The 21,971-nt window shown below is 39.2% G+C and overlaps 1 protein-coding gene across 1 annotated transcript in view; it reads left to right on the forward strand.

Annotated features, from left to right (window-relative positions):
* GFRA1 (GDNF family receptor alpha 1) overlaps positions 1-21,670 on the forward strand; it is a 152,447-nt gene extending 130,777 nt beyond the window's left edge. Inside the window, 2 exon segments of the mRNA XM_030030973.2 lie at positions 11,523-11,579; positions 13,632-21,670. Of these exon segments, the coding sequence (XP_029886833.2) occupies positions 11,523-11,579; positions 13,632-13,793 (219 nt within the window). The 3' untranslated portion in view covers positions 13,794-21,670.
* The last annotated feature ends 301 nt before the right edge of the window (positions 21,671-21,971 follow it).

Below are 21,971 nucleotides of genomic sequence, written 5' to 3' on the forward strand. Positions count from 1 at the left end.
CCACTGGTCTGGAGGTAGGAGTAACACAAGAAGCCGTGTTGTTGTTGTAGTCAACGCACACTCGGATGTATTTTTTTGGAATGCTTCCTCTCTGGAAACTTGATGACAACTTATTGACACTGAGACTTGCTAGTAAGACAAAGCTGATGCTTGCGAGTATTAGATGCATCTGAGTAGGGAGATCACAAAAAACACCCCTCACTTGGTCTGTTTTCTACTTGCCTCAGCTCAGTCCAGAACTATTAATAAAACTGTTCTGCACTCAGGGAAATATTTGCTGCCAACCATCATCAATCACGATTCTCTTCAGATAGCACTCTCAAGATGTTTTTCTAGGTGAAACCTTCTAATCCCTCTCTGGAGTCCCACTAAAGGATGCTAAAATTTGGTAGCATAGGGCACCTTCAAGATTTTTCCTGTAGGGTTTGCAATGGAATTAGAAAAATCTGAGGATAGAGGAGGACTGTCCCTTTTTAACAGAGCAGCTCATCTCACAGAAAGGGAAATGAAGGGCATGGGGAAATATCCTGAGCGCTTTGTGATGTTATAAACCTATATCCCATTAATTCCTCAGTCTCTTTGATGAAGTGCACTGCCTGAGGTGCAAATTAGTGCCACTTTTGTGCATTGAACCTGTCCTCTTAAGAGAAGAAGTGCTCCAGAACCGCCTCCTCATTTCAAAAATACTACAGAATAGTTGTCAGTATTGACCTGAGCTAGATTAAACTAGTTACCTTGGAATATAAGGCTGTATATCCCATTAATAATCCCCTGAACTATCCAGTCTGCCACAGCGTAATACTTCAAAAAGTAGGCAAACTAGTCACAATAAATCTTCAAAAGCTTCTTCCAGTTTAGTATGGAAACCTTACAAAATGTACCCAAAGTGATCCTGTTGATCTCCATTACTTGCATTATTAGCATTCATCTATTTGTATTTTCTGGTTTATTAAATGTAAACATAAATGTAAGCCTTCTGTCCTTCTGTGAATGATTTGTGTGATGAAACAAAGCAGGATCATATCCTGTGAATACAGTTTTGCATAATCTGATAATTATTTGCTTAATCTGGTTATTATAGGCTCAGATTTGTTTTAATAGGGTTATAATTACTAAACGTCTAACACTGACAATAATTTTTGCGTCTAAGAAATTGTTTCAGTGATTGAAAAGATTCTCAGTACTTCTAACTGAGCTCAAATTTGAGGCCATATATACAGATGATATTAGGAAGTTACTTTTCATTTTCACTTGCTGCTGCCTGGCCAGTGGAAGAATTCCCATTGGTGCGGTGGGATCAGGGCAGTAAAGAATAAGGCACCTTTCTAATAAGGTCATGATTCTCCAGACTCCTCTTACATGAGAGTTTCTCTGCTTATTTGAATAGCTTCATTAACTACAGTGTAACTGTTGTGTGTGAGAGCATCGTTCATGTGTAAGTAATCGATATGAAGAAGGCCACTATAATATCATCCATTAAAGTGTAGTCCACTATAGTATAGCCCATTAAAGAGAATTAGTGTTAGGATTTCACTCCTAGTATTTTTGAGAAGGGATGATTTTTCTCTCCTTCACTCACTTCAGCAGGGGAAGAATGAATGTAGGATGCTACATCAAAGTCTCTCGCAAGTATTGAGTTTTAAGATCCATGCTGCAAGGGTCTTTTAATAACATTTAGGAAGCTGACAGGACAAGCCAAAGTCTAGCTTAGCTAATGGAGATCTGTGGACAAGACCAACTGGATGTTTATTTTTTTTCAGTCATGACGCAAATCCATTGAAACATATGCTTTTTGTAGAAAATACAATGCCAACAATCAAAATTGTGTGATACTAATTCACTTTTAGAAATTAAAATGCTATCAGAATTTATTAATCAGGAATACTAAGAATGATTTTGAATGCCTTTGTACAAAACTATAAAGGCATATATTCTAATGAAAATAAAAACAGATTATTATAGACACAGGTAGAAGCTATGCTTGAAGTTGTCTTACATTTTGCATTAAAAAAATCATGTGTTCAGTGACTTTGAACTTTGCCAAAACATTAACTGTTTGGGTGAAATTCTTCAGGCTATGTGTGTGGCTCTGGCTGAATTATTGGGGAATAACTGCCTGTCAAAACCACAGTATGCCCGAATTTGTTTTTGTTATAGACTCACCTTGGTAAATTTGACTGCATGATTTTAAAAAACCCTCTCTGATATTTTTATTCTGAATGGTATTTTCAGTGCCAGAAAGGAACATGGATACTGAGGCAAGTACTGCAGCAAGTTCACTAAAATTTCAGCCCTGCCAGTTCTGAGGATACATCTGTGCACCTGCAGAATTCAGCCACAGGATTAGAGGAACAGGGAGAAAATGCTTTAAATTTTTATTTCAGTGGCACTTCTGGAAAGCAGATTGTGCCAAAAATGCAAAATTCACCCATTAGTCCAAATCACAGCTGTTCAAGATTAAGTTACTTTAAAAGAAAAAAACCAGTCTTTAAATCATGTCATGATTTAATGGTACTTGGGTACAGGCATAGCCACATAACTGTGGATGTAAGGAAACTAATAAATTGGGCTTAAAATGCGCAAACAAAACTGAGGAGGGGAGGGCATAGCTGTATGATGGGTGCTCAACTAAGCGGCTAGTTTCTTCTACCTTTCCATGCAAGGTCACTTTAGTATCTGCAGCCTTTGCTTTTGCCTCCCTGTAATTACAGCAAAGTCGCTTTTTATCTGAAGTGTTTTCGAAACCCTTTTAAGGCTCTCTGTGTTTTCCTTCTGGGCGTAACCTTGCCAGGACTCACAACACACACGCATATGCGCATACGCATATGGTTAACAAAGTGAAAAGTCTTGAACGTTTTTAGTCATTTAACCAAAAGCAGATGTTCTGGTCATTCTCTTCCCTTCCCTTTTAAAATTTATGAGTGAATGCAGTGCTCAAGAAACCAGCAATAATATCAGTTGCTTAAGGTTGGCATAGCATGAACGGAAGCCTCCTGTAATGCTCAGCGCTCAAGGCCTCGTGCAGACTGGTGTTCAAGCAAGCTTGCCTGATCTTTCCTTCCAGCTGCAGAACCAGAGGACACCACCCCTGGTCCTGCTGCCCGAGTGCGGAGGCAACGCGTGACCTTGTTTTCTTAATCTCTTCCACCTACTGACAGCTGGGAGCTGGATGTCTCATGAGGCCGACCGATGCGGTGAGCATCCCTACTGAGCCCTCTCCCTGCAGCTCCGCTTTCAGCTTCGGAGACTCCCAAGTTGTCCTTAGCAGAGAGTCACAGCCCCACGCCGTCCCGTCATCTTCTCGGCGTGAAGGAGAACTTGCCTGCCTAGCGCAGAGCAGCACGTCGCAGCCGCCCTCCAGCCAAGGCACGCTTGGAGGTGTGAGATACGGTGTAGAGGCACTGTAGCTGCATTAGGATGGTGCCTCTTTTCAAGGCTCATTAGTGCAACGCGGGGCTGGGCTGTTCTGGCTGAGCTGCTTTTAGTCCCCTAGTAGCCGTGGCTGACAGCTGCTCAGGAGTGTTTACACCACACTCCAGTGCACCACGTAGCCCAGTCTAATAGGGGAGGTAGGTACTTTGCCGGCTGCCAAACAGAACAACTTTGTTTGCATATTTGGACACGCACGGGCACACACTCCAGCCTGGGGAAGTGTTGTGGGATCTGTAGTTCTTCAGTGGCTTACCTTTGTTCAAAATTAAAAGCTGAGTATGTCTTTTAACTGGGATTGTAATGGCTTTGTGTTCACGCTGCTTTTCTTTAAATGCTCTTCGGTGCGCAACAGCCAAATGCTACCTGTAACTGCTATGTATGGCACTGGGTTGATAGCTGCCATGAATCACTAGGGAAATGGGTTTTAATAATAAAATCCCAAACAACTTGACTTTGGATTACATGACTGTTCAGTTTTATAACTAGAGGAAAAAAAAAAAAAAAAAGAAAACCTAGGCAGCCTAAGCCACTGAGATATTAACCTAACAAAACTTACTCCATCTATGCTTTTTAGTATTCTGTTTTCTCCTCTGCCCTTCTTAATGCAAAAATATTTGCTTAAGGCAAATCCATAAAAAGACCATATTAGGAGAATTGCATAATATCACCTAAAAATAGGAAGGAAGAATCTAGGACTATGGAAATTCATTTTACTCAGATAAATGAATGACTGAACATGAAAACAAAATTGTAAGCAAGTTACTGTACTGCCATGAAAGGGAAGTCAGTCAGTTCAGTTGTCTTGGCTGGGTGTCATATTTTGTGCTGTGCTCACTGGGAAACTAATTGCTTGAAATAAATATTTGAAGATCTCTGTGTCTGGTCCTTGTAAGCTGTTTGATCAGTTTGGTGTTTCTGATAGGATCTGTTTCTTATAAAACCTTTAACATTGCTGTTAGGCAGTTTTTGTGCCATATTGTCCCTGCCATTTAAGTGCAGTGAGAGATGGGGCTTAACTGGGTCTCATCTTTACTAACATAAGGATCTGGGAATGGTCCAGCAATAATTCACATGGCACGGGTCAACTTTCCTTCTTTCCACCCTTGTTTCTGCTTGTTTGGGAAGATTACTCACCCCCTCCCCCACCCCTCCCAGTCAAATTTTCTTACAATTTTAAGATTGAAGAGGTTGGAGGGAGGAGATTTTCCTCTACCTGTATTGAACTTTATCGACTAATAGGCCTGTTTCTCAGATTTCTAAAATCTTGTCTGCTGCTAAGTATGTTTCTAGCTACAGCTATCAAAAGACCCAAGTGTCTGCACTGGACACCTGTTAGAGCAGAGCTCATTTGATCCATCGTTACCCAGTGGTCTGGGGAAGAGACACCATTTCCACCCCACCTGGCCCTGTCCAGAAGAGACTGGGCAGTGCTCCCTTGTTGGTGACTAAAGAGCTGGAAAGCTGGCTTTAGCAGAACAGGGACCTACATGTGTCGCAGCCCCTCTTCCCACAGGATTGATTCCTCGTGCCTGCCCTGGGGTGAAGATTTCTTTTCAACGCCCTTTCCTCCTGAAGGAATGCTTGGAAATGTTCTCAGGAGACCCACCATCCCTTTTTCCCTTTCCTGATCAGAAAATGAACCTCCCTGCTTTGAGGTAGTCCCTCTGTGCCTTGTTTGTGATGCTTAAGTACTCAAAACCAGCAACAATCTACTGATGTTGAGGGATAAGGGGACTTTTTATATGCAATGTGTGTTCCCTTAAGAAAGCCGGAGCTTTGTGAAGGTAGGTCTGTCACTGCGTGGTGTAGCCCACCGAGCAGCTGTCTGCTGGTTTTGGATGGGGCCTGACCCGTGATTTCTGAATGGTTGAACTGGGAAACCAGAGGGTGGCTGGGCCCGAAGGCACTCGGGGCGTCCTGCAGTGCTCAGGACTGCCTGGGGTCTGCCACCCTGCCCAGCTGGGGCAAAGCTGCAGGGGAAAGCAAGACAAGAGCCCCGCAGGAGAATGGGGACAAACTGTGTGATTTTAGGATAGGTACAAAGCTATGGGGGTCAGGAGCTTGGTGCTGGGAGGTGATGGGATCTGAAGGGACTGGTTGATAAACCATTCATTGCGCTGCACTGCAACCTGTAAAACTCTGTGTGTGTTTCCCCAGTGCATATTTGGGCACAAGGGAATAATTGGTTTGCTTTCTTTAATGTCTCCCAGCTGAAAAAACTTGTGATTTGATTCTTACTATGCTGGGTGTTATCTACATAGCTTTGGAGACTAGTGCCAGCAGTGTCTTGGGAATGCTGGTTTTTAAAAGATACTTTCTTCACTCTACAAAGTGGGATGACAGAACTGTAGTGCTTTTATGCAGAATGATGACCGATAATTTCATGCCCCAAGCTTGCATCTTGAGGGCTGATTTAGCAGAGGAAAAAAAAAAAAAGGCAGCAGAAAAAAAGATCCAACTTCTTTTTTATAGGATTGCGCAAATTTGATTGTTTTTATAGTTTAAATAGCTTTGCACTCTGGCTGTATGGTATGGGTTTCAAAGCTACTCTGTGCTGAATTGGATCCTTATTTTAGTGGCCTGTGTCTCTGACCCACACTTTGCTAATCTTCCCTGTTGAAAGTAATTTATACTCCAGCATGGCATAGTGCTACTGTGCTAATAAGAAAATACTATTGACAATTGTGATAGATGCACATACCGCTTAGTGAGCGCAGAAGAGTTAAACTGATTGCATTTTTACAGTCTGTATATTTCTCTGCTTATTGTTTGTACCCTGCTGTTCGAAAAACAGGTTAGTTGAGTAGTAAATCTCTCTAATCAACACAAGAGAACAAAAAGAACAAGCACCCTTATTTTTTGTAGCTACTTCAGAAGCATGGTCATTTGAAGGATGTATTCTGGGAGATTTGTCCCTCTTCTTCAGAAAGGCTTGTTAATATGGGCATAACTAACCAGGCATCTCAGGAGAGGACACAGGCACACTCATTAAAATTAGCTGAACAAACAACCCACATAACAGTTACCTATCGTAATGAAACTTCTGTTGTCTCTCACTGTAACGTGTAAGCAATACGTTCCATAAAGCACATAAGGACCAAAGTGTGTAGCTAACAGCAAGGGACTGGTTTCTGAGTTCGGACACCCACTCTGTGCCTGTTTGCATTCAGGTCCAATGCATTTATTTCCCTTTAAGTGCTTCTTCTCTCCCCTCCCTCCAAATTAAAGCTCACCTCTGGAGCTGTCCCCAGTCAGACCTTTTCCTTGCTGTAACACAGATAAGCATGCTGTAGTGGATATATAAAAATATTGCTGGATGACAAGCCATAAATAACGTCTGTACTGACTCCTGGTGAGATGCCACTGCAGTGTTTAATGCATTTATTAACCATGTAGTGCTATGATTTGTAGAAACTGGATGCATAATTGCAAGGTAGCATTTCTGGGAATAAATTCAGCGCTGTAGTGTCTGCAAAGGATGGTGGTAGGGGGATTTGGGGAGTGGGAAGCAGGGAGTTACTAGGTTTGGGAGGATCTTGTGATGGTTATTAGGTGCAGGGCAAGAGGAGACTAGGTTAGGGTGTGTCAGAGCAAGAACATATGATTGAAGTCATCTAGGAGGCACTGGGATTAGAAGGAAACATAGAGGTCCACAGAGTCCTCTGGAAGAGAAATACCTCTATGAGCAATATTCCTTTCTCCTTTCAGAAAATCACTAGCTCCTCTGCTGCTCCTGATTCGCCTTTGTTTTTAGGAAAGAAATAAGTAAAATTTTGCTTCTGATCATGAGAGTTTTTTCTTTTCTGGACATGCACTTGGTTTCTTTACCCGCCCTTGACTAAGTCCAACACTTTAGTTCAAGTATTAAAAGCTAAATGTTGCAAAGACCAAAACAAGGCTGGTGTGACTAACGGACAGGATACTGAAGCTCATCAGGAGGTGCATGGATATGATTATCTCCCGGTATCATTTGTTGCTTGTGCTACCACAGTGATAAGATTCTCTGTAAAAGCAGATGTTCATTTTTACAGAATATAAAAGCTTAAGTGAGTGCAAGGTTGTTGGCAGTATGGGGGCAGCTTCGTCAGAGTAGCACACGTTACTGAATTATAGTTCCCTGCGAAGCCAGGGTGAGTGTCAACCCATCTTACATAACTTTGTTTTACAGTCAGAGGCATGTCACAGCTGAGTGTATAAGTCATTAGCAAATGCTATTTCACCTCAGCAGAAAAATCTCATACCTCTTTCCATATGTTTAACCACTTATTTTAAGCTGCTTTTCTTTCACTGTTTTTTTTAATTATTATTTCTATCAGCCCAGCCCTGCTTGTTTTTTGTTTAATGACAGAATTCCCATAGATCTTTTTGTCACCAGATAAGAACTTTATATTAAAATTAAAAAAAAATACAAGTTTGAATACAGACTCATTAGCCATTTGTGTGTTCTGTTTTACTCCTGTGGAATTAGGCACTTTAGCACCTTTGAAGGTACCTTCTTGCCTGTATGTTAGGCATATAGGATACGCGAGATGGGGGTTGGCAGTGAATCTTTGGCATCGTGCATAATGACCAGCTCTCATTTCCCAGATTTGTTGATGGCATAGATAATCCCTGTCAGAATTGTCTGCAGGTGTATGTGATGGACACACATTTCTATCGTTTAATTTTTTAGGATAATGGAAGATATTATAAAGTACATATCCAATGGCTGAGGATATCCTTCATAATTCAAATGCATGTCTCCCAGTCTGGGTGTTTTTCCACCAAGGCTATCAGCATAACCTCCAAGCCCTGATTTTTTACCTCTGATAAGGTGTTCAGTCACTGTAGCACAAATACAGCAGTTCTGCTACACGTAGAGTTGTTTCTGCCCAAGAGTAGGGCAGGAAGAATTTTCCCCTTAGGTTGTAATTAAAGGGCATGTACTGTCTATAGTACTCTCTTCAACGAATAGTTGTGTGGGGTTTTTTTTCTATTACTTGTGATTTAGTGATGCACTGTTGTATTATAGTAGTGCAGCCTATGCCAACATTTCCATTATAACGTGTTTTTACAGGTTTATAACTCAACAGTAAAAATGTACTCTTCCAATTTGAAACTTGGCATATAATGTCTTATCTCATCCTCAAAATGATAGCTTCTTCTTTCCCTTCACCTTCTCCCCACCAAAAGAGGTTGCATTTTTGCTTATTTTTAAATGGAAGATATTGTCATTCCTGTTTTGATAAGAGAAAAGCCTGCATGATTATTAAAATTACTTTTCAGTTCTAAGAAAGGAGGACTTTATAATAGAGGATGCAAGTGAATAAGTGTTGTTGATGTTAGAATGACTACAATAAGTATATGGGTACAAAGAAGTATTACCTTCCAAATGAAAGCCAGGGAATATTGATCAAAATGATTGAAAAGCTTTTTGAAGTTGATTTTGTTTCTAGCTGTTGATTTTACCCTTAAAATAGTGTTCTCAAAGGTAAATATGTTTTAGCTGCTGCACTCTATTGTTTATCAGGCTGAATGAAGTAAAGGAAGACTTTACTGCATATAGACAAAATAATGATATTTTTATCTTTTCTCATTTGAGAAACACAGTACAGAAGGAACATAAATTCTAACTTTGGTGTTGAGACAAACTACCAAGGGTAGACTTGTAGTTGGCACAGTGTTATGAATCCAAAGCAGGCATAAGCAGCAAAGCACAGTGTTTCCAATAGACAGATGCTTGTGTGGACTAAGAAATTTAGCACTGAATGACTAAGAAATATGAGGCTTGTGTGGTCCTTAGAGTTTACGCTGTTGAGATCTGAACATCAACTCATACCTCCTCTGAAGCCTCACATTCCAACGCAATGTAGTATAGGTGTTTAGGATATAAGAAAACCAGGATCGAAATCCAGTTTCTCCTCCTTTACCCATCTCCTTGGAGCCAGCCATTTAGGAGTTGATACCTACCCAGTTGCCATTAAAAGATGTTTCCTAACCTGTGTGAATACCACCACCACTGCAAACACAGCAGGAAGGCGTCACTGTGTGGCTTGTTGTAGCAAATTTACTTCCAGGCATTTCTTTTTCCATTTAGATAGTTAAATTTATGCTTACCATAACCACTTTAATGGTACTAATTAGAAGAAAGGGTATGTAAGAGAGAGATTTCACAGAGGGTGTTTATTAATGAATTGAGCTATTATTTTGTCATATATTTGAAAACTATCAACATATATATAGTATGCATTCTTACTATAGCTAAGCTGTCTTTCTCTTATATCCCAGCTGTTTTAGTTTTTCAGTTGTCTCTAATACATCTATTTATAAATGTAAAAGTATCATGAAAAGCAGGGAATGTGGTTCCTAATGAGAACTTCAGTTCCTTCATTTGGATACTAAAATCAGTAATTAGGTCAAAGACTATTTTGTATCCATAGGCAGCACCAATGGCTCTCAGATATAAAATAAAATAGCCGTACATGGAACTGAATTTTTTGAGGGTATAAAATAAGAATGCTCAGCACTTCCTCACATCAGCTTTAGCCCAGTCCATCTCTGCCAAAACCAGTGGAATTCTGCAGTGCAAAATGAATGCAACACAGTGAGATTCAGATCCTCATTTTTTTGCAGGAAATGAATTCCAGGTCCAACAAAACTTCCAGGAAGTATCAGACATGCTCAGTGCAGTCAGTAGTTTCGGTGTGTAAATCCAAGTCTTCTGTTATAAGACTCGATTGTACATTTAACACGGGTAGCTCCTATAAAAGAGTGCTGTTTATGTTTCTGGAATATACAAAGAAAGAAATTATATTGAGAATCACTGAAGTACTTAAATCAGCCACAGCACCATCTATTGAAAATATCTTCAGCACCACGGAGATTGCTATTGCTATTATAGAAAAGCAGAAAACTCCCAGCCCGGTCATGTTCACTTGAGCAATGGAAATACTAAACACCGTATGATGCTAGACAGAGTGCACACTGCTGCTTTCATTTTGTATGATGCTGCCACCAGAAATGTTTCTTACTTGCGTCAGTGTGGAGAGCACACCATAATAGCAACAGATGGATGCTCATCATAAGACATGGCCGAAGATATATCAGATCATTTTTTAGGCTTTGATTATCTAAAATATTCCTGCATTTAATAATATTCCATGTATAATAATCAGTGAATGCAATGTAAACAAACAGCTGAATTTGAGTTACAGGTATGTATTTTAAAAGACATTAAATGTTCTTACAGCAGCCTTCGAGTACCTAAAGGTGGCCTACAAGAAAGCTGGGGAGGGACTTTTTACAAGGGCATGTAGTGATAGGACGAGGGGTAATGGTTTTAAACTGAAAGAGGGCAGATTTAGATTAGATATTAGGAAGAATTTCTTCACTGTGAGGGTGGTGAGGCACTGGCACAGGTTGCCCAGAGAAGCTGTGGCTGCCCCATCCCTGGCAGTGTTCAAGGCCAGGCTGGATGGGGCTTTGAGCAACCTGGTCTAGTGGAAGGTGTCCCTGCCCATGGCAGGGGGGTTGCAGCTAGGTGATCTTTAAGGTCCCTTCCAACCCAAACCGTTCTATGATTCTATGATTCTTTTTGTAACTTTCTAGAAGAGACTTTGTGGCAGCCATGCAATGTATTAAAATTATATTTATATTTTCATGATAATACATGGAGAAATTGCAAGAATCATTAAGGATAAAATACTCCTGGGTTGTATATTTTCCTAAAACTGAGGCATATGATAGATTTTTTGTTAATGTGCAGTGGTATTATGGTAATTATTAACTGTCATATTTAATTTCTTCTCATGAACATCCAGCACCATTTTTAAGGGGCCACAGAACATAACATGTTTTTTGCAGCTCATGGCACTCATCATTGTAATTACTAACTACCCTTAGCTGACTATTTGTAGTTTTGCTGTAAATTCAAATCAGAATGTGAATGTTGTTGGAAAACACGCAGTTACATTTGGAGAGTTTATTTGCTAATCATGTGCAAATCACTGTCAAAATTATAGGAGTATGAAAACCCATGCAAATTTATCTAATTGTTTTGTGCTGCTGTATGTATAAATTGTACAGGGAATAAATTTTGTATTTGTTCATAGGCACAGAAGAAGCGGAAATCCAATGAATCTGTAGATACAGAGCTCTGTCTTAATGAGGTAAGAGTATGGATCCTATATATTTCACAGCACAGGTGTCTCCCCATAATATAAAACATTCAAAGTCTGTCAAGATTATAATGGGTTTACCTCACACTAAAGTCTTGTTAGTATTGTTATGTTTGCTTACCATAATGTATTAAAGAATGATCTTACTCAGAAATCTGGAGCTGGGCTCAAAGTGGCCTCTGATGACTGTATTTTAATAGCTAAATAGCACATGTTTAGGCAGATCCCATGGTAATTACCATTGCACCTTGCAAGTATACTTAGTTAATAATCTGCAGGAACACAAGATGATATGGCTTTTAACAAATACACAGAAATATACTGGACATCATTCTGTGGCTAATAAAAATGACCAATTTAGGGCATGAAGCGATGTTCACATCAGGAGATGTGATGCTCATACATCAGGAGATAGACTGACAGCCCCAAGAGACACGAACCTCCCAGTGCTGTTTGAGTAGTCTGCTCAGCCTGACCTCCAAGGCCCCCTTTCAGACGTAAACATTACATCAGTTTCCATGTCTGTCAGTCCATATCCTTTGTACTGAGTCTCTCAGGAAGCTTAATAATTAGTGATCTACATAAATTAATTTTTACAGTGTGGAAGCACATAGCCTAGGCATTGGAGCAAGACCAGCTGTATGGGCATAAGCCACCAAAAGGATGTGACCGTATCTTTCAGGTTCTCCTTCACCATTCCAGATTTGCCCAGTTCTTCTAAACAATGACAGTTTTATAGCGCATTCCTAATTCTTTAGGTTCTATTAAGAATTTCCTGTAGATACTAGAATGTAATAACAAGTGAGGGAACAATGCAGTAATGTTAAAAGATCTGTTGACATCTTGTGCTGGCTAAAAGACCTTACACAAGAAGGCCCTAGTAACTGTAGTTTACCATAAGAACTGCTGGTCCATCTTACCCCATACTCTGTGACAGCTTCCAAAAAGCAGATGCCCAGGGTTGAGTATAAGAAAGCATATCGTGATGATTCCTCTAATGCCTCTACTACTTCTAGCAGTTTGCATCTTAAGGCCTTCCAGTTAGCCCGTCCTAGCAGGTGATGCCAAGATGAGGGAATGGCACAGAGATTTATCCATGAATGCCTCCCTGGCTCTGTAGACTGTCGTTCCTGTGGATACTGATGCTCTGTACTCGTTCTTTATATCTGATCTTCTGGGTACCTCTAGCTTGCGCCTTGGCCCATTGCCTCTCCAGGATGGGGGAGGCTTGTCCCCTCTGTAGAAGCTGCATCCTTGGGGATTTTCAGATCCTGCGTGGACAGGGTCTGAGCAACTTTGCATGGAGTAGGTTGGACTTAAAGACCTTAGAGGTCCTTTCTGGTCTAAATTGTTCTACTACTGTGATTATACCTGTTAGGCTTTTCTTTTTACTGAGGATGATAACAATGAGACATATTCTTGCTACACCTCCTCCTTAAATAGTTCACTATAATCTGCCAATCTGTACTTACATATACAAACTGTTTAATTATTGGTAGCAAAGAGGACAAGGAATGTAAATAATGCAGCAATCAAGGGAAAAAAGGCGTTAGAAAGAAATTTTTCATAAGCTAGAAAACTCTGTCTTTTCTGATCCCATGGATTAGATTTTATTTATTGTTATCCAGAAGTAACTTGTTAAACAAAGTTGTTCTGTTGACTGTGCAGAAGTTGCAGTTTCTCTGTGCACCCTGCATTTGCTTTTTAAAATAAACTCGCATGATAAACACAGATCGCTAAAAAAATTGCCATACTTAACAAGGGTAGGTTTTACACATGGGACCATTGCTAAAGTAGGGATTCTTTAATACTTTCTTCTTTTTTTTTAATTGTGCTGTACTGGAGTTTTTATCCTTTAAACTCACTTTAAAATCCTTGTGACATCTGGTTTTATGCCTTTTGTATCTTTCAATCTGTGACAGTGATATACAGGTAACAGTGGAGGGTGGGACGTGAACAAAAAATGAACTTCATCATGTAGATTTAAATATTTTTGCAAAGAAAATGTGTAATGGTGACCAAGGAAAGTATTGTGTCTTGCAGAATGCTATCGGGAAAGACAACACAGCAGGAGTCTCTACCAGTCACATATCTTCGGAGAATTCACTTGCTCTTCCTAGAAGCTTCTATCTAAGCACACCGCTCACTCTGATGACACTTGCACTCTCACTCTGTTTGTCCCTAAGCTCATCAGTCGTCTTGTAGCTGCGTTTCAAAAGGACTTGTAAAAAAAAAAAAAAAAAAAAAAAATCTGTTTCCTGTCCTCTGTTGTTTATCTGGAATTCCAGGTCTGGGAGCTAAGCTGAGGCACTCCTGCTAGAACAGTTTCAGTCAGCTGGAATTTTTTTTTTTCTCTCTAAAAAAGCTTCTTGTGATATTTAGAGGCTTTGTGAAATACTTGGTGCAGTGCTACATTCCAAACCCAAAAGGCTTTTGGGCATGCAGTGTTTTAAAGAGACAGTGTGTAAATTTGCCTGTAAAGCGACCTGGTTGGATTATTTTAATAATTATTATTTTAATTCTGGCTTTTACCCAAGAAGGAGGATGGCAGTTTTCTTAAGATCCTATTTATCTCATTGAATGATTTTGGTTGTCAAATTGATTGAACTTCAGACTATCAAGGATGCCAGGCTTTTGTCTAATGGTGAATGTTCTCCCAGAGAGTGGACTTTATGAAACATCTTCATTTGATAAATTGCTACTGATGTTAAACTCTTTCAGTGTATTAGCATTTTCCTCTTTAAATGTTTATGTACTGTAAGTGATTCTGCGTTCCCTCCTGAGAAGCCATTATAATTCGCATACAGGTATAATGTATGTCTTTCAGTTAAATTCTCATAAAAATAGTGTGGCATATAACTTTCTAACAGTACATTTATCTTTTAATTATAATCATCTAGCCTTAACAAGGGTGAAGATTCTTTAACAAGAAGCAGCCATTGTGAAAACTTGATAAAGATACATTTCTTTAAATTTGAGGATAAGTGGTAGAAACAAATTTTGTTTCAGGGTTTCAGCTGTACAGTCTATGGTCTTCTATGCTTCCATTGTGATAATATAGTCCAGTTATTATACTGTTTGTTTAATAAAAAATGACATACAATTTATTTGCTCTACTAAAACAGCATTATCTGTTTATACGTAGCTGATAACGTCAGCTCAAAAAGTTACCGGAATTTCATGCCTTACTTCTCTTATCACAATATTGTAGAGGGAAAAGAGGTAGTAGGATATCATTTCAACTGTGTTTTATTTCTTAGACTGCTAAAATCAACACAAAAGGATGGTTGATCCAATTACAAGGCAGCGTCACGCACACCCACCCATGTGACAGGCTTTTCTCACCCTGGTAGTTCATACTGCAGACCTTGGCATTGCTGACATGATGAACTGTTTGCAAGACCAGTTCCATAAATTGTTTTAATGGTTTGGATGGCAATATTGCCAGTATACATGATTTGATCGCTTTGGTTTTCATTCAGTGACATTGACAGCCTGTGCTGGCTCATGATGATTTTCTGTGGTATCTAGAAGGAATTCTTTAAAGCTTTAAATGTCATCAAATAGGCAGCATTTCTCCTAAGGGCTGTCTTTATACCTTACTGTGATGGCTTGTTGACTGTTACAAGCAGTTATGTCTAAATGATCAACAGTAATCAGTTTTTGTTTCTATTGAAAGTAGAAGATAACTTTACCAAGCAGGGAGTTCATCATGTTGAATTTACAGATTTACATTGAGACTTACACAATTATGCCCAGGCCTGCTCTGAAAAGTCCAGATCAGTTATTTGCAATACAACTATAAAGTACAATTACTGTTTTATAAACTGCAATGAAGTTTGGAAGTGTGCAGAATACACATCTTACTAAGAGATTATTAAACCTTTTGACAAGTTCATCTTTTGATCTTTTTCTTAGCTAATAACAAACACTGTCATAAATTCTGAAATTCACTTATGTACTCTTGATTATGGTCAAATAACATAGGTTTCAAAGCACTGTGTGTGTGATAGAATTCTAGGATACTCTGTGCCACTGAACATAACAAATTAGACAATATTACTCTTTAATTCTGTACTGGTAAGAAACTGCAAATTACTTTCAAAGGCATCAAAGCTGCTTTCACAGAAGAAATATATAGCACATCATTACCAGCAAAGCCCATGTGGTTCCTGTTGCTCTTCTTGTAGAAGCTAATCAAATTATTGAAAACTAGTGACAACAGAAAAAAGATTACGAGATTCATGATTTAAAAAATAAATCAAATTATTTTATGTCAAAAGGAGTTGATAATATAACATATTGAAATGCTAATGAACATAGCATTATAATTCAAAAGTCTGACATTATCCAATTAAAAATATTTTCAAAACAAATTCATAAACATTACAATTATTAAATCCATCTTTGATCCACAAAGCTTTCTTTAAAAGATCATTTGTATTCAGCACATTAAACATTTTAAGCAGTATCGGGAATTTTAATAACCTCCCAGTATAGTACGTACTTTTTGAAGATTTTTTTATATTTGGTTTGATTACAGTATCTCTGTTACATTTAATACCAATTATTAGAGCTTTGACACTGTGTGATCCAGAATAAAAGCTATTGATCACTTATACTGTCAACAACAACCTAATTAGGTTCTGATTACAAAAGAAATTGCTAGTTAGCTGACTCAATGAGAGTTACCTTTGGAAATACAATTATGTATGTAGTAGAGGAAGAAATGGCGTTTTATACAGCTCGCCATGTTACCACCAAAAAACCAGACCACTCAAGCTTTTTTTCCTGTATAAATTAAAAGCATACTGAATTCTTAATCAAAAAAAAAAATAAACTGCTTATTAAACAGGCAAGAAGGGAAAAAACCCTTAAGAGTCTGACACTTGATGAGGTTTTTACAGGCATCACCATGCAAATATTGGAGGGTTTTTAGAAGTTGGATGTGGTGTGGATGATGTCAATTTAGCATGGTGACCTTGTCAATGCAGTCGTTTGCTACAGTACTGAAATATGCAAATTGTTTAATTTTCCTCCCTTTCAGTCACTAAAATGCCATGTGTTGAGTCTTTAATGAGCAAGCTTAGGCTGGGCCTTATATATTCCTTTAATACATTAATTTTATCAACATAACAATAATCTAGGAACCGTCCAACTACAAGATGTACATACAGATCATCTACTGTTTAAATTGTAAATTTAACCAATTCAGTTGTGTGTAAATTAAATCATGGGCTACCATAAACATACACAAATCATCTTTTTCATTTAATGTAATGGCACAGATGTTGTCATTAGTATTATTAGGAGTGTGTATACTCTGCCATGTTAAATAACCTGATTATTTTGTTTATTTCTTCTTAAAAGTAGTACGCACAAAGATAAAATTCAGACTGAACTGAAATACAGGGCTAAGGTTTTGCAGTGTTAACATAGATATTAGTTCCACAAGCTAGTGCAATGAAAAAGGCACTGAAGACGAATCTTTCAGATATTAGTTAAAATAATAGCAGTTGAGGCTTTCCCCTGCCCTAGTGCAGGTGCTGACATCCACCCACGGGCAGCAGTCCTGCAGGAGTGTCTGCGCAGTGATTTGGTCAGTAACGAGGAACGCAGCCTTCGCTTCACTGACGCGGCTCCCTGCGATCCCAGCTGCTTCAAGAGAATGGGGAGGGAGGTCCTGAGCACTGAGCAGGAGCCGTCCATCCGTCTTCACTGGGGCACTGCCGCTTCCCATTGAACAGCTTCATTCCCACTGTGTCATTAGGAAGAATTAGGAGGAACAGGAATTCTTAATCATTTCAAAGCATTGCATAGACAGACTCTGTCTGGAGACCTATTCCCAGCATTTTTTTTAAATGAAATTATGTCCCTCTAAGACACAACCTTTTGAATATGAGGCTGTTCATAATTTGAGGGATGGTGCAGTTTGACTGAAAACATGAAAGTATACACTTTTGCTAAGCCTGTGCAATTAGGCTGGAGATGAAGAAAACAGAGAAGGAATCACCTTGAAATCTTAATCTGATTTTAATTTGTGATTGTTGGCTTAATCACGATGATATTTCCATGCAGGAGAGATGGTGAGAAACCAGTGAAGGAGAAGAGCAAAACTCAGAACAGCTCCCGGAAGGGACATACATCTTGTGTATGTTAAGTGACAGGAGTATCTCTTACTTAGCTTGTAATAAAAGAGCTGGATTCTGCTAGAACAGCAGCTCCTTCAGAGCAAGCAGTAAAAGATGGAAGAATAAGCAGTTATCTGTACAGCAATTATAACTTTCTTTCATAAAATGCAATTGTTTGTCTTCAACACCAAGGTGGATCTACCTCACTGAAAAATATACATTCACTGATGGGACTTCTGCATTAAAACTATTCTGGGCTAAAGAGGCCTCCAAGGTTGTTTTATGCCCATAGGGTTAGTCAGATTCTACCTGATGTCAGGGACATCAAATAGAAATATATTTGCTTCTGATGAACTTGGCAGAGAAATTAATCCAGTGACTTGTTAAATATTTCTCATCTTTAAATATTTGCTTTTTCTTAACAGCTCAGTTCCTCCTATGACATTTCAATTATTGGCTATTTCACCTTCTCCTTTAACTTCAGAAGGTCATTTTCTCCATACTCTACAGTAATCCACTTTATAGATTTGCCTCAGTATTGTTTCGTTTTTTTTTTAATTACAGCCTTCGCTTCTGAGAAAAAAAAAAATGTGATCAGGAATATATATCTACTGAACGACCAACACCTTTACAGGGAGAGGAAATTGCGAGTTCCTATTCTATCTGTTTAGCACAGGTTTGACTAGAACAAGCTAAAACATGATACTGCTATTCCCCAGATGGAATTTAAAATTTAGTTTGGTACTGAATAAGGGTTAAAAAGTTTTAAACTCTCGCAATCTTTTAGAAATATTTAAATATTTCTAATGTATTTTCCAGTTAGAATTTCAGCCAAATAGATAAAGTCTCACTAAGCAGTATTTTTTTTCAAGAGTAAGAAGTTTCATTGGGAAATTTTGATGGGTCCATTTTTAAGGTAAAATCAGGGAGGGTGGTGAATTCCCATTTTTAACTCAATATTATCTGGACTTTCATACACCTTTGTTCCGTGTTCTTTTCATCTGAGTATGTTTGCCTTCAGGGGACAGTTATGCTTAACAGATACATATTAGATATGGTCACATCAATAATCAGAAGCCAAGTCCTGCAACTCCTACTTAGATGCTCCATCTCTTTTATCATTTATAAAAGCCAGAGCAACAAATTCAAGATGGGCCTAAAGGTTATCTGAAGTTTAAAAGAGCACAGGGTCAACCACCTACTCAGTAGCATTTCTTATCAATATAGACTGTGGTATTATAAATTGGTACCATCTAGACGGCTCACTAAAGTTCTCTGAGCACAGTTAACCAGGGCAGCTGCGGTTTCTGCTTTTTTACCTTTGCCAATAGCCGAACTTTGCCATGCACACGCTTAGACTTAATTGCTGCCTAGATTACAGCAGCCAAACCCGATCCCACTTCAGCAAGGGTTCCCCTTAGCCCTTTTCCCCCTGCTCTTAGTTATTCCAACACACTTTAATTCTTTTGCACTACTTTTTAATCTGTCAAAAGGAGAATTTCCTAGAATCCAGGAGGAAATGAGTCACAGATTTAAGGGCAATTTTCTTCAAATTCCTCCTGCCAAAATACCACAATAATTGACCTCTTACGGACTTCTATCCTCCAAAGCATTGAATCCCCCCTGGCCAGCATCTTTAGTCCTTATGACACTAAGCAGGAGTTTTGGGGATTCAGCTTCCAGTAAATGAGGCCACGTTTGTTTTCAGGTTTCTTCAAGCCACTCATTCTATGAATTGATGTTATGGATAAACATAAGTAATTAGAGATGGTGTCGTGGCATTACACTACTCCCCATGTTGGCCAGCTCGTGTCAAGCTGTTTTCCAGCATTGGTACCAATGATGCAAAGTTCCTCATGACTCCTTCAGTTGGACATTGCTTTGACAGTAGGAGATGACATTCAAAGTCCTGCTCTTGTAAGTGCAAAAATGTTACATCTTTTACTGTTTTATTCTTGTCTGAAGTACAACCCCTACTCCACCCTTTTCTGAGTTCGTTCATTCGATCTCCTTGGAAGCACCAAAGAGCTGAAGATGGTTGACTGATGCCACCCAGTTCTTGGTATCAGTCTGAGTAACCTAACTCCATCTCAGGTCAGTAATCTCAGTCCGTATTTACTGGCCACCTGCATAATGCAGGACCACAGTGGGCACTAACATGTGAACTCCGACAAGCACAGAAGCCAGCAAATATGCTGAAACTCTGGAGTAATTTTCAAAATAAAATTCAAACATCATGGTCCTCTCCTGATAATGTTTATGAAATAGGATATATATGAGAGAAGGAAGCTTTTGTCAAAAACAGGAGAAAGCCTGAAGATGCAAAAATTACTGTTTCGGGAACCGCCATTTATTTTAGCAGAAGATACTGGAGAGAGTACACTGCTGAGAAATAGAAATTTATGTCCCGCTAGGTAGAAGACAGAGAAATCATACTTTTTTTTCTTTGACTTTATGAATTGGCCCATGGAAACTGTTGCCGCTTTTGAGAGGTGAAGCAGTTCTCTCAGGAATATGCTAACCAAAATGCAGCTGATGGGAGCACAGGGTCTCCTTCCCACATCCCCAAACCTGATTATTAGTAATGACATCCTCTGCATGCTTTGGGGTGGGACAAAGACTTTAACCCTTAAGTGAAAGTTAATTCAGGAAGAGTGTTTGTAAGGCTTCTTAGAAATGGAACAAACCCCCGCAGCGGATTGCATCTGGCCGTTGGGTGTGCGCAGTCCGGGCTGAGCTGAGTCACACACTGCTCATACAAAAAAGTAAGTGGAGGTAAAAATTGAAAGCAAAAATATGGTCTTGAATTTTATATTGCCTCCTCTCTGTGAGGCATAAAATCAACCTCTTACCTCTCCCTAGTACCCTCCAGTGTTTCTGGATAAGAAAAAAAAAATAAAACCAAAAAGCAGGCAGCGGAAGAAATTGCTTCAAAGCACTGCAACACATGGGAAAATTAACTGATGGCAATTATTAATCTCTATTCTCCCCTCCCCCAAAATTACTGCTACTGAGTTTGCTTAACAGGGTTTGTATGATGTTTTGTGTAGCGTTACTTAGTGCTGAAATGATTAGCCATGATTAGTACCGCTCATGCTGGGAAGGTGTATGTGTCTTTCACCTGAGGGTATGTCTACGTTTGCACTTTTTGTGTAAAGTGCAAGTTGACAAGAGCTGCAGCAAAGCGGAAATAGCAGGGGAAGGCTCAGGTAAAAGTAATTTTTGTAACATTGCAGTGATAAAGGGATTAATTGAGGGTAGGCAGAAAGGATGCAGATAAAGGTAACAGGTAGCATTTGGACCCAGGAAGACTGGCATTCACTGTGAACTGAGGATATCCAATGTTAGTATCTTCCTGCCTTTTTTTTCTTTTTTTTTTTTTCTTCTCTTTTTACAAAACTATCTGTCTAGAACATGCTTCCATTTTCTGGAGGAAATTCTTGCACAAACAGTAACCTTCTTGTGTAAATTCTATGTTGTCTAATGGATTTCTGTACATCTCACTGCAGGTTATTATGTGTCAGGTCTTCAGTCATAATGGCTGGTATTTTGTTGTAAAGAAAAAAACAAACCACTGTTCACTTGTTCCTGTTGACTTACGTAGACATTGCTCTGAGGACATTGCTCTTTGGACCGTCCACACTTTGGAAGTCAATTCATGATGTTTGGCATTTTCTGTTAGCATAATCCTCCTGCATTAGTATTGTACATATCCAGAAAACAGTCCTTCTCAATAAACATTATTCTCTTTTTTTATTAAAAAGCATGTTTTTGTGAGAAAAATTTCCTGGTTGGTTGTTCTGTTTTGATTTATACAAAAAAAGGAAGCTTGACTGGCAAAAAAAAAAAAAAAGGCAAAACAAGCTTACTAAAGGTTGATCTCATTGTTCCCTGTTGTTTTACAGTCCACTATGATCTAAGAAAATAAGAAATAAAGCTTTTCCCTTTAAATATCCGTGCACTTGCTTGCTCCCTAGTCTTTTTGCGTTAGTGAATGTGGCCTGCAAAATTACAATGAGCAGGGAATATCAGATGGAAATGATGGAAAGACGGGCGCAAGAGTCGCCAGCTGGCCCTATTCATACTTGTTGGCTCTCTGGCAGGCAAACACGCCTCCACACCCATCCCGCCCCTTCATCGTGGCAGGCCAGAAAGGAAGGGCTCCCTCCTGTTTTCACACAACGGGAGCAAAAGAGCTGCAAAGGCTCCGAAGACAAAAGGGTCTGCGGGGGCAGGGGGGGATGTTTTAGGA

This window comes from Aquila chrysaetos, chromosome 11 (assembly GCF_900496995.4).
Source record: "Aquila chrysaetos chrysaetos chromosome 11, bAquChr1.4, whole genome shotgun sequence".
Taxonomy (NCBI): Eukaryota; Metazoa; Chordata; class Aves; order Accipitriformes; family Accipitridae; genus Aquila; species Aquila chrysaetos.